Below are 11,190 nucleotides of genomic sequence, written 5' to 3'. Positions count from 1 at the left end.
TGGCCCAGGCTGGGGAACCTTGGCATGCTGTCCATCTAATCCGTTAGTTTCCTCTTCAGGGAGTTCAGAGGCAGAATTCAGCTTCTTTCTTAGGAAAGAATATTATCTCACCTCTTTCAGACTTACCCACGTGTAAGCCAGGACATGCATATCTGTTTCATAGGACTGATCCAAGGGTCACACAAACTAATCCTAGCATGATGTATTCATGACGCGTATTAGCACGTAGGGCAGTATAATACAGTTCTAAACGAGCTGGGTTGCTTCCCATCTTTCCCCTTCCTGTGCGTATTTTCAGGACCCTTTGTTCTGCCTCTTGTCCCCCATTCTTTCTCACTGTGCCTCACCTGTGGCTTTGCTCTTCTATTTTGTTCCTTCTTCTACGTGTATTTCTTTCCCCAGCCTTTAACAGCTTAATTTGTTTCCCATCCTTTGGTTGCCACTAATCCTCCACTAGGGAAACATTCCCACTTCTGCTTTGGAATTTGAAATGTCAATCCTCTTACCATTTTTTTGACTTTTTGATGTAGGAAGTTGGCATGTTTGAGAGTTGATTGCAGCCTATTGCACCGTGTGACAGGAATGCTCTAGGCTTCTGGGTTTGGAGAACCCAGATGGAGTCCCACTAGCTCTTCTCACTGGTAGGCTAGCTGCCGGCGTCCGCACAGCCTCATCTATGTCAGGACCAGGGCGCTGCCATCTTCGAGGGACTTTGTTGTAAGCATCAGGCACATGTCTCAAACAAGAAGAGTAAGAGTGGGTCAGGGAGGAGAGGAGGGAGGGGGCTGTGATCAGACTATAAAGTGATCAGAGAAATAAATTAATGGAAAAGAAAGAGTTGGCTGAGGTGTTGAGGATGTGAGTACAGAAACAGGCACGCTCTGTTTATCTGAGGAAGAACGCTCCCTCAGAAACTTAAACCTACAGCTTTGTAGGTTTCATTAGATAGGCCTGTGATTCTCCAGGCCTGCAACCTGTTTTCTTTAGTCTTCCAGTGTTAGGCCACAGACATCTGCACACCACAGTGTGTAAGAACACTTAAGTTAACTTTTACTTGTTTCCGTGTCTTTGGCAGAATGACCTATCATCGAACCATTTAGCATGTAGCCTTTTCAGACTGGCTTATACTTCGCTTATTTTATACTAAGCCAGATAGTATTCCATTGCATAGAGCTCCCACAGTTTGTTTATCCCGTTCAGCTACTGAATGATATCTCGGTCACTATCAATCAGCATCAGTGAAGGTTTTCAGCATAGGTATAAGTTTTCATCTCACTTGAGTAGATATACAGGAACACAGCTTATGGATTCTTTGGTAACTATGTTCAGTTTGTAATAGGGCATCAGAATAACAATGCATTCTGTATTCCCATCAGCAACAAGTGAGCTTTTCTGTTGTTCTACGTCCTCATCAGTTGTTGCTTAGGATTTAGTTTAATCTATTAAGTATGCATTTCTTTCTTTTTTTTCTCACTTTTTATTTTCCCAATGGGAAAGACCTTCAAGGCTCCCTGGAAGGACTGTCTCCTTTGTGAGGCCTCTCTTGCTTGCTGTCACCATCACACAGACCTTACTGGTCCCATGGTGAAACAATCACTTACATTTTCATACTCTGTTGCTCACTCTCTGTCTTCTCTTTTCGGTCAGCCAACCCAAGATTTTATTTCCAGATTTCCAGTGTGTGGATTATCTTGGCCATTTCTGAGCGCTCTTGAGACATTATTTTCTTTTCGTCCCTTTGTTCTGTGATCTCCTGGGTGACTTTTGCCTTTTTCTGAATCGATCCGCACAGGAAACCCGTCCACTTCAGTGCTTTTCACAGAAAATCTCAACAATTGTGTGAATTTGTTGACTTAAAGGCAAGGGATCCATTAAGATCCAAGAGCTCCCAATGACAATACTCTCTCTCTCTTTTTCTGTTCTGTTCCTAGACAAAATTTTTCTTCCAATCTTAATTGTTCTTATTTCATGCCATTGTGGTAGGATTTTGGTGCTTCATGGCCTTTACAGAACCCTTATTGTATACAGGCCTCCCAAGACACATTGGCCGCAAACACAGCCACCCACTAAGGGTTCTCCTGTGAACTAGAACAAGATTACAATTACATTACATCGGAGCGACTTGAGCACATGCTTTTTCTTTCTGGATAGCCAAGTTGTCACGGGTAGGAATCGGCCCTTCATCCTTCCATCCTCTAACCATCCCTTCCAATTTCCTGCCTCAAAGTGGCAATTAATGCATTTTCATGGAATGAATAATACATGATGCAGGGGTAACTTCAGTCCCTCGGGAAGAAACAGATGAATCCATTTAAGTACATTTTCTGAAATCACAAGCAGGTGACATACTAGATACACAAGTAGAAACAAACATGGTTTCTTTGCCCAGGATATAACCTTTATTAGGAAACATCATAAGACACACTATAACAGGCAAGCTAATTATGATCCACAAAATAAGGAAGGGCTTCGACGACCACCTGTAGAAAGGTCCAGCCTATTTCTAGAGGCTGAAAGTTGGGTGAAGAACTTCCATTTTCTCTGATGACATCTGAAGAATGTCTCTCAGCTGCAGTCTGGTGTCTTTGATGTTAGGAAAGCTTTAAGTAAACAGAAGATTAAAAATTGGTCACCGAGCAGGGTGAATAGAGCTGCGGACTGTTCTTAAGAAAACATTCCCCAGGATTTTGACAATTTCCAATTCTCAAAGAGTTTCAGGCGCAGTATATCCAGAACAGTTTGGTGATGAGCGTGTGGGTTCTCAGCATTTCTGGATCCCATGTAGAGGGTGAAGATATTGACTATAGAACAGACTCAGACAGCGCTGTGATGTGTCTGTGCTCTGCGGCCCTACTACAGACAATGAAGGAAAGGTTTAAGAATTCGTTACTGGTCCAGGGTTGTTCAAGGAGATGTACAATTCAGGAATACCATGATCTGGGCAATTGAAAAATCTGTAACCTGGCTCTTAGCAGCAGTAGCAGCAGCAGGCTGGGCGGCAGCAGGATTGCCCACAGTAGGACGGGCGGCAGCAGGAGGCCTGGGCATGGTGCAGCTGGCAGCAGGTTGGGGGGATAGAGCTCACCACACAGCAGGGGGGCAGGCAGGTGCCCTCCACGCGGCAGTCTGGGCGGCACCATCTAACGCGGTAGCTCACGGCTCCGCTGCCACCCTCCTGGCCACAGCCAAAGCCGCCACCGATGCCATAGCCAGCCTCGCAGCAGCTGGGCTGAAAGCAGCTGGTCTCACAACAGCTGGGCTGGCAGCAGCTGGAGCCACAGATGCCACCAGTGGAGCAAGAGGGAAAGCCACAGAAGCTGGTAGCGCAGCAGGCCATGGTGTTTGGAGCTGGTTGGGTGTCGATGATGTCGGGAGCTTGGATGAGTGGGTTTGGGAGCTAACCTGAGCACGGCCCTTTATATAGTAGAGCGGAGAGCTGTTTATAAAATTCTTAACATATTTTTCTTGTTTCTGTTTAAATTTGTTCCTCAGTGGTCCTCTGATTGGCTTCCATCGAAATACTTGTGACGTATTATGGGGATGACTTTGTTTTATAAGGTCGCTGTGACTCGTTCTCCCGGCCTTATACTCTTTAGGGTAGTGTTTGTGGTTTCCAGGTTCAAAGACGTCTTCTCACTTTAGGTTAAGGCCACACCCTTATTCTGAATAGTTGTCATTCCATTGGCTATCTATGCAAACCTCTAAAGCAGAAGACGATCTGCTCCTTCTAGGTATTTTCCCCACCCCCCAGGGGATATGGACCAAATGCTATCGAATTTAGAGCATTGGTAAATTTGCCAAACTCAGCGCACCCCTTTGGTCACATGTAATAGAAGCATCTACCACATTGACTCTCTCCAGCACTATAACAAACGACCTTGAGAGTTCTGTTCGGTTCAGCTGACTGGAACTGTGTAAATACAATGTGAATTTCAGGCCAGAGAGTATTTTCATCTCGAACCAGACAACTTATTATTTTTTTTCAGAAAGTATCCAGCCTGATTTTCATAGAGTCTTATTAAATGTTTATTGAATCTGATTCAGTGGGGATTAGCTAAGGGGGTGGAGTATAAGGCGTGATTCAGAGACGCCTGAACCACTCAAGAATGAGTAAATAGCACTTTCAAGTTCTAGCACCGCCCACTGAGACTTCTTTGCTGTGAAGACATTACAGAATGTCGAGCTATTATTCCCCCCCCCCTTTGGTCTTAATTTAGTGGTTAAACAGAAGCTTAGGGAAAATATCTAGAAGTTATGACACCTTGAAAAAATGGTCAGCCATCCAATTTTTTTTTCTTCTGGAATGTACCATCTTGTTTGTGATCTATGATTGCTGCCAATTTAATGAGAGAGGTAAGTGCCGGAGACTTGTAAAGAACCTGGAAAAAAAACAAAACTTTCTTAGGTCTTCTCAGGCTTATGTATTTTATGTATTGTAGACAACTGCCTGTATAAGAATTATAATTCGATGGTAGAATCTACCTCCTTTTGCTCTGGATTTGTGGTAAGTTCCTAAGAAAGGTGTTTTTCAATTGGCTTGCAAATTATAAATTGTGATATTGCTGTTTGAGATTGCTAATGCGCCTGTGTGTCATGATGCCAAAACTCAGCAGTTACAGCCCAAAGCTGTTTGCTCTACCGTCATCTAGTGCAGAGGTATTGAAGCTAAAATAGCTGGGAATCCGTGGAAAGAAGGCAGGCCGTGTTGTAGGAATTAAACCAAAGTTCTCTTGGAAATGGTATGGGGAGACATTTTTCAATCTAGTTAATAGATAATCCAGTTTATATTGTGCATGAATGAAGAAAAACATCTACTGTACTAAATGGGACAAGGTTAGAGTTGGGTAGAAAAAGTCCATCCAGGGTAGCTCTATTGGTCTGTATCTATTTTAATAAAACAGTCACATATCTTAATAGCCAGGAAGGTTATTTAATGCAGAGAACATTTTTATTAGCAGATGATTCAAACATAAGTTAACTTTCATACAACCATTTTGCCTTAGACTATGTATCTATGCCTGAAGATTACTATCCTCTGTAGGCGGACAGCTTACAATTAGAAGAAATCTATTCACTTGTGCATAAAATACTTTATTTGAGAGCAACAGAGTGCATGTAAGAAGAAAGCGTGGCTGAAGATGCGTGGAAACCCAGAACCAGGGAAGGAAGTCCACACGTCGAGGGAATGAAGTGCGGCCTCATCCCCATGCAATGCCTAAGCAAAACAGAGTCCTAGGGAGACGCTGATTGAGACCTGTTTTCAGTGCACTAATTTCAGCACATCTGTGGGTTTCCTGATGAATGCTTCCACCATCGGTTAGCAACATGAAGATACTTGGCGTCTACCACACAGGGCGCGTCCTTAGTGATCCACACACTTCTTCAGTGCTTTCTGTTTCCTTTTTAGCTATTCAGGAACCTGACTCTCAGCAGCTGGGCTCAGAGCAGCTGGGCTGGCAGCAGTGGCAGCAGCAGGCTGGGCGGCAGCAGGATTGCCCACAGTAGGACGGGCGGCAGCAGGAAGCCTGGGCATGGTGCAGCTGGCAGCAGGTTGGGGGCGTGCTGCTCACCACACAGCAGGGGGGCAGGCAGGTGCCCTCCACGCGGCAGTCTGGGCGGCACCATCTGACGCGGCAGCTCACGGCTCCGCTGCCACCCTCCTGGCCACTGCCAGTTCCACAGCAGCTGGTCTGGCAGCAGCTGGGCTGACAACAGCTGGACTGGGAGCAGCTGGTCTGGCAGCAGCTGGGCTGGCAGCAGCTGGACTGGGAGCAGCTGGGCTGGCAGCAGCTGGACTGGGAGCAGCTGGGCTGACAGCAGCTGGGCTGACAGCAGCTGGACTGGCAGCAGCTGGGCTGGCAGCAGCTGGACTGACAACAGCTGGACTGACAACAGCTGGGCTGGCAGCAGCTGGGCTGGCAGCAGCTAGAGCCACAGGTGCCACCAGTGGAGCAAGAGGGAAAGCCACAGAAGCTGGTAGCGCAGCAGGCCATGGTGTCAGGAGTCAGTTGGTTGTTCTGTAAAGAGAAGTGTCTGAGTTTGGGGTGAACCTTCCTCACCTGGCCTTTTATACATTCCCAAGAGGTGTATTTACCCCTCACATCTAGCATCTTCCTTTGACGCTAGTTGCAAAGTCAGTCTTTGATTGGTCAGTACCTGAGTAATTGAGAATATTATAAACAAAGTTTCCATTATCTGCTATAGTCAGTGATCAATTAAGTGACACAGTGCTTCCTCCTTTTCCTCTGGTCTAAGAGAAGGTGTACTGCCAGACACAGCAGCCCTCTATGAAAGTCACATGACAAACACGGCCCTGGTTTGCTTTGTCTCAGCTGACCTTTGATAGCCTCAGGTACAGTTCATCACGACTGAACATTTGTTTCCCATGCAGCCACTCAGTAATAATCATGATTTCATAAATAGTTTGCTTAGACTAGTTAAGACTAATATTGGTGTCATCAAAACAGGAGTTATTTAACTGATCAGCATCTAAACAAAGCCTCCCTTCCTGGGCTTGGTCTGTGAAGGTTAGAAGGTCCTTAAGGGGTCTACGCTTCTTCCTTTTGGTCACCAATGCCCACATTAAAAACTGAATCCTTTGATGACTTCGCCCTTACATTTTTTCTGTCTTTATCAAGATATATATGTATTTACCAATAGATACCATCTAACAAGGCAAACAATGATGGAGTCATATAAAGAAAATTAATATCCCTTTTCCCTCGTGTGCACAGACATACACAGACACACAGGCTAGTATACCGGAGATAAATCAACGTCGGCAGTTTGGTGTTTGTTCTTTGACACCTTCATTCCTGCTTCTAGAAGTAATAACGAATGTGTGTGCACGTGTGTGTGTGTTCAATTTCAATAGAGTTTGGTTTCATACATGTTTAAATTACAACTTTAATTGTGGCAAGCACTCACTGCATGAAATTGATTTTTAATATTTATGCCAGTCACCTTAACCCCTTCGGGTCTTACTACCCCTTTTGAAAATCTTTTGATTATGCATAAGGATTTATTTCTGAGTCTCTCAATGTGGGTGCTGGGGCAAACCACAAAAGCACCATCGAGATTTAAGTAAAGATTGCATGACATCTGTAGTTCCGCCAGTAACATTGTTATTTCAACAGTATAAGATTTATAATCCTGAATATTGGCTGTCTTTCCACTTATTTGCATCTTTTAAAATTTGTCTCAGAAATCTTACGTTATTTCTGGTGTCCAGATATTTTTCCTCAGTCAAATTGATCCCTTCAGAGTTCATTCTTCCCGAGGCCATTGTAAATGTAATTCTTTTGTAACTTCCTTTTCATATTGCTTACTGTTAGTGTATAGAAATTCAAGGGGTTTGTGTGTGTGCGTGTGTGCATTGAGGTTGTATTAGTAACTTTGTCAAGTTTATTGATTGGTTTTAACATTTCTTTTGTGTGTGAATCTTTGTGAATGTGTGTGTGTGTGCAAGATCCTGCTTTCTTTGAACTGTTCTTTGCCGGATTTCTCTAGCTAGCCCTTCTAGTGGTTTGATAAACAGCGTAGCAAAAGTGGGCATTCTTGTCTCATTCCTAAGCTAACGGGAAACGCCATCCATCTCCTGCTGCTGACTCTGAGGTTCACTGCATTCTTTCAGTTGATGGCTTTTATTATTCTGAGGTAGTCTCGCTCTCTTTCTAGGTTATTGAGTGACTTTTTAGTTTTAAAAGTTCTTTTTTTTAATTAATTACAGTTTATTCACTTTGTATTCCAGCTGTAGCCCCCTCCCTCATCCTCTCGAACTCCCACCCTCCCCCTCTCCTCTCCTCCCATGCCCCTCCCCCAGTCCACTGATAGGGGAGGTCCTGCTCCCCTTCCATCTGACCCTAAAAGTTCAAATTACATTTTTTTATGTGTGCACAAGTGTGTGTGCCCGAGAGCATGCGTGGAGGTTCAAAGATGGCTTACAACAGTCTGTTCTTGTCTTCCATCCTGTGAGTTCTGGGGATTGAACTCAGGATGTCTGGCTTGGAAGCTGGCGCTCTTGTCCATTGAGCCATCTCCTTGGCCCCACTGAGTGTTTTTAAAATTATGAAAGGGGTTTTGAAATTTGAGATAACTGTGTGTTTCTCTCTATCTGTTAAAGAAAGATTGCACTGATTTTTTTTTTTAATATGCTGGACAATCCATGCATCGTAAGGTAAATTCTCAGTTTTTTAATGCTTAGTAATGCTTTTCAAAAATTTTAATTGTTCAGTTGATCTCTGTTTGATATTTGACAGATGACTGCTGTATGAATATTACTTGGGAATATTATTCTGTGGGTTTCTTGTCTTACTTTGCTGTCAGAGTGATGGCTGGTTTTATAAACTGAGTTTGGAAGTGTTTTTTTTTTTTTTTCCTCTTCTAGTCTCTCCCCGAATTGCTAGAACAATGAACATTTTTTAAGCTGTTTCTTGGGAATTGCTGTTAATTTTTCTTTAAGAATTTGCCCGTGAGCATGTCTGGTCTCTGGACGTTCTTTGATGGGGAGTTTTTGATTACTGCTTTAGTGTCTTTTTTAGTTATAGTCATGCTCAGATTTTCAAATTCTTTATGACCAAGTATTGATAAGTTGCAGGCTTTTAGGAATTTTCTCTACAGATATGCTTATATCTGCATATTGTTTATATACATTATTCAGTTTCTTTGTATGCACAGAGGCCAGAGCTCAGGAGTTGATGGTAGGTGTCTTCCTCAATTGCTCTCCATTTTTATTTTTATTTATTTTTTTTTTTGAGACAGGGTGACTAAACCTGGAGCTTGCTGACATGCATGACCACACTCACCTTTTTTTTTTCTTTTTTTTTCCTGAGGATCAAGCTTATATTCTTGCTCTTGGGTGCAAACATGCTACTGACTGGTCTCAGTTTCTTGGTACATCCTATATATAAAACTCATTTTAAAAGCTATATAATATTTCAGAGTCTGACCAGAGAGCAGCATTTATTTACTTCTTTTTATTAGTACTTTTTAAAATTTCATTTTCAGAACTTAAAATGTAATCCCCCTTCCCTTTCTATTCCTCAGCTCTTCCTACGTCACCCATCCCTCCTCACTTGCTCTCAGATCAGTGTCTTCTTTTCCTTTAACTATTATCGTTACATGTATGAGGACATGAATCTAGAGACACAATCCGCAGAGTCTGTTTAGTGTTGCTTGCATGTGTCTGACTTCAGAACTGACCACCTGCTATTTGGATTACAAATTAAGAGGCTCGTCCCTGAGGAAAACGAACTCTCCTGCTCTCAGCATTCCTTAGTTAGTTGCCTGTAGTTCTTTGTCTAGGGGTGAGGCCCATGGGAGTTCTCCCTTCCGTGTTAGCTTGTCTATTGGTCTTGTCCTTATTCCGGTCTTGTTTAGACAGCATACTGTTGAAGTATTATGACTGATGTTCCTTGTCATAGCTTGAAGGCATAATCTCACAGCATATTTCCTGGTCCTCTGGCTCTTACTGTCTTTCCACACCCTCTTCCTCAATGTTTACCGAGCCTTAGATGAAGGAGTTGTGTTATAGATGTATTTACTGGGACTGGGCCCACGATTGGATGTTCTCTGCATTTTGAATATAATTTTCTGTAATGATCTCCATCTGTTGCATAAAGAAGCTCCTTTGATGAGGGACAAGAGCTCTGCTTATCTGTAGGTATAAGGATAAATATTTGGAATGCAATTAAGAATTATGCTGGCTTAGTAACGTGGCAGCGACGGGTTCTTTTCTAAGATTCATGACCTCACTAAGGATAAAAAAACAAAACAAAAAACAATAGAAGAATGACTAAAAATATATGTTTGGCTGGGGCTGTAGTTCAGTTGACAGAACACTTGCTAGCATGGATGAAGCCCTGGGTCCAACCCCCAGGGTTCTATAAACCAGACGGGGTGGCATATTCCTATAATAGCATTTGAGAGTAGAGGTAGGAGAAACAGAAATTCAAGGTGACATATTCATCTTGGCTATGAAGTAAATTTGAGGCTAGCCATGGATACGTGAGACCCTGCTTTCAAACAAACAAAACCCCAAACCCAAAACGATAATGGCTAAAGGCTGAATTCACACTGTATCTTAATCATGTGATTGTATTTCATTTTCTTCTACACGCGTGGGCTTTGTAAGTGGTGAGCCTGAAAGTGGTGTGTAGGGATAGACAGTGCCACGGGATGTGCCTCCACGTCTGCCCTCTCCTTCTAAAGTACCTCTGGATTGGAGCAGGTTGCTGGACAGTCTGACGGGGGGAGGAGGTGTGTGTGAACTCTTGGCTTGTGTTTTGCTCTTTATTCACACCTTCTCATTTTATGGTTTTATAATCTATCCCCAAACAATTCTCATTTGATTCCTTACACTTACTTATTTTGTATGGATAGGTGTGTATATCGGTCTATGTGCCGCAGGGCTCATGTGTGTGGCAGTGAGAGGGTAGCTTGAGGGACTCAGTTCTTGTCCTTCCACTAGTGTAAGTCTTAAGACTAGAACTCTGGCTGTCAGTCTTGTCACAAGCACTTTTACCTACTAAGATATGTTGATGACCTAGTAACATTATATCTGTCTTTCTATCAGTCTATCTATCTATCTATCTATCTATCTATCTATCTATCTATCTAACCATTTATCTATCTTATATTATCTTCTATCTACCAATCATCTATATATCTTCATCATCATTATCTATCTATCTATCTTTCTTTCTATCTAATCTATCTATCTAATCTATCTATCTACCTACCTATAATCTTCTATGTCCTTCAGTTCCAAGCCCAAGGTTGCCTCATATTAGTTTGAAAAAGCTGCATAGATTTATAAATTATAAGCATTTCCTGATATTCATGCTCAACTATATAAAAACATATTTGTATGTGTATTACATAAAAGCACATTTATATATAATAAATATTTATTTGTTTTTCTATTAAGCAAACATCTGAAACCAAAGAACATACGTTAATTGTAAATACTGAGCAAAATCTTCATTATCTCCACTTTCTGTTTAGCACCTTGAAAAAAATAGTTTTAAAATCTCCTTCTGCTTGTGAATGTTTTCTTGGGAGAGGTTGGCCATCCTGATGCCCATCTTGTTCTGTCCTGACAGACTCTAAGTAAATGGAAATGAGTAACTTATTAACACGTGGTAGCTCTGTTTTGAGATCACCTGAAACAGCATCTTTAGCTAGTGGATG

General features: G+C 42.5%; 2 protein-coding genes across 3 annotated transcripts; both read right to left on the bottom strand.

Moving 5' to 3' along the window:
- Nucleotides 1-2,968: 2,968 nt before the first annotated feature.
- LOC110564623 (keratin-associated protein 9-3-like) lies at nt 2,969-3,337 on the bottom strand. Its single transcript, XM_021662121.2, has one exon. It carries the CDS (start codon nt 3,335-3,337, stop codon nt 2,969-2,971), a length of 369 nt encoding a protein of 122 aa, XP_021517796.1.
- Nucleotides 3,338-5,426: 2,089 nt separating this feature from the next.
- LOC110564619 (keratin-associated protein 9-3) lies at nt 5,427-5,993 on the bottom strand. Of its 2 annotated transcripts, XM_021662117.1 has the most exons (2): nt 5,941-5,993; nt 5,427-5,796 (listed from the first exon to the last, which is right to left on the bottom strand). In XM_021662117.1, exons 1-2 carry the CDS (start codon nt 5,991-5,993, stop codon nt 5,427-5,429), a joined length of 423 nt encoding a protein of 140 aa, XP_021517792.1. The 2 variants fall into 2 exon arrangements, with proteins under 2 accessions (XP_021517792.1, XP_021517791.1); XM_021662116.1 differs by having other exon boundaries at nt 5,427-5,993.
- Between the last annotated feature and the right edge of the window lie 5,197 nt (nt 5,994-11,190).

Source organism: Meriones unguiculatus, chromosome 7 (genome assembly GCF_030254825.1).
Source record: "Meriones unguiculatus strain TT.TT164.6M chromosome 7, Bangor_MerUng_6.1, whole genome shotgun sequence".
NCBI lineage: Eukaryota > Metazoa > Chordata > Mammalia > Rodentia > Muridae > Meriones > Meriones unguiculatus.
Note: the sequence above shows the minus strand (reverse complement) of the source record. Positions and strands in the feature narration are given on the sequence as shown.

Coding starts and splice junctions, on each gene's coding strand:
- LOC110564623 (XM_021662121.2), bottom strand. CDS start 3,337: ATGGCCTGCTGCGCTACCAGCTTCTGTGGCTTTCCCTCTTGCTCCACT.
- LOC110564619 (XM_021662116.1), bottom strand. CDS start 5,993: ATGGCCTGCTGCGCTACCAGCTTCTGTGGCTTTCCCTCTTGCTCCACT.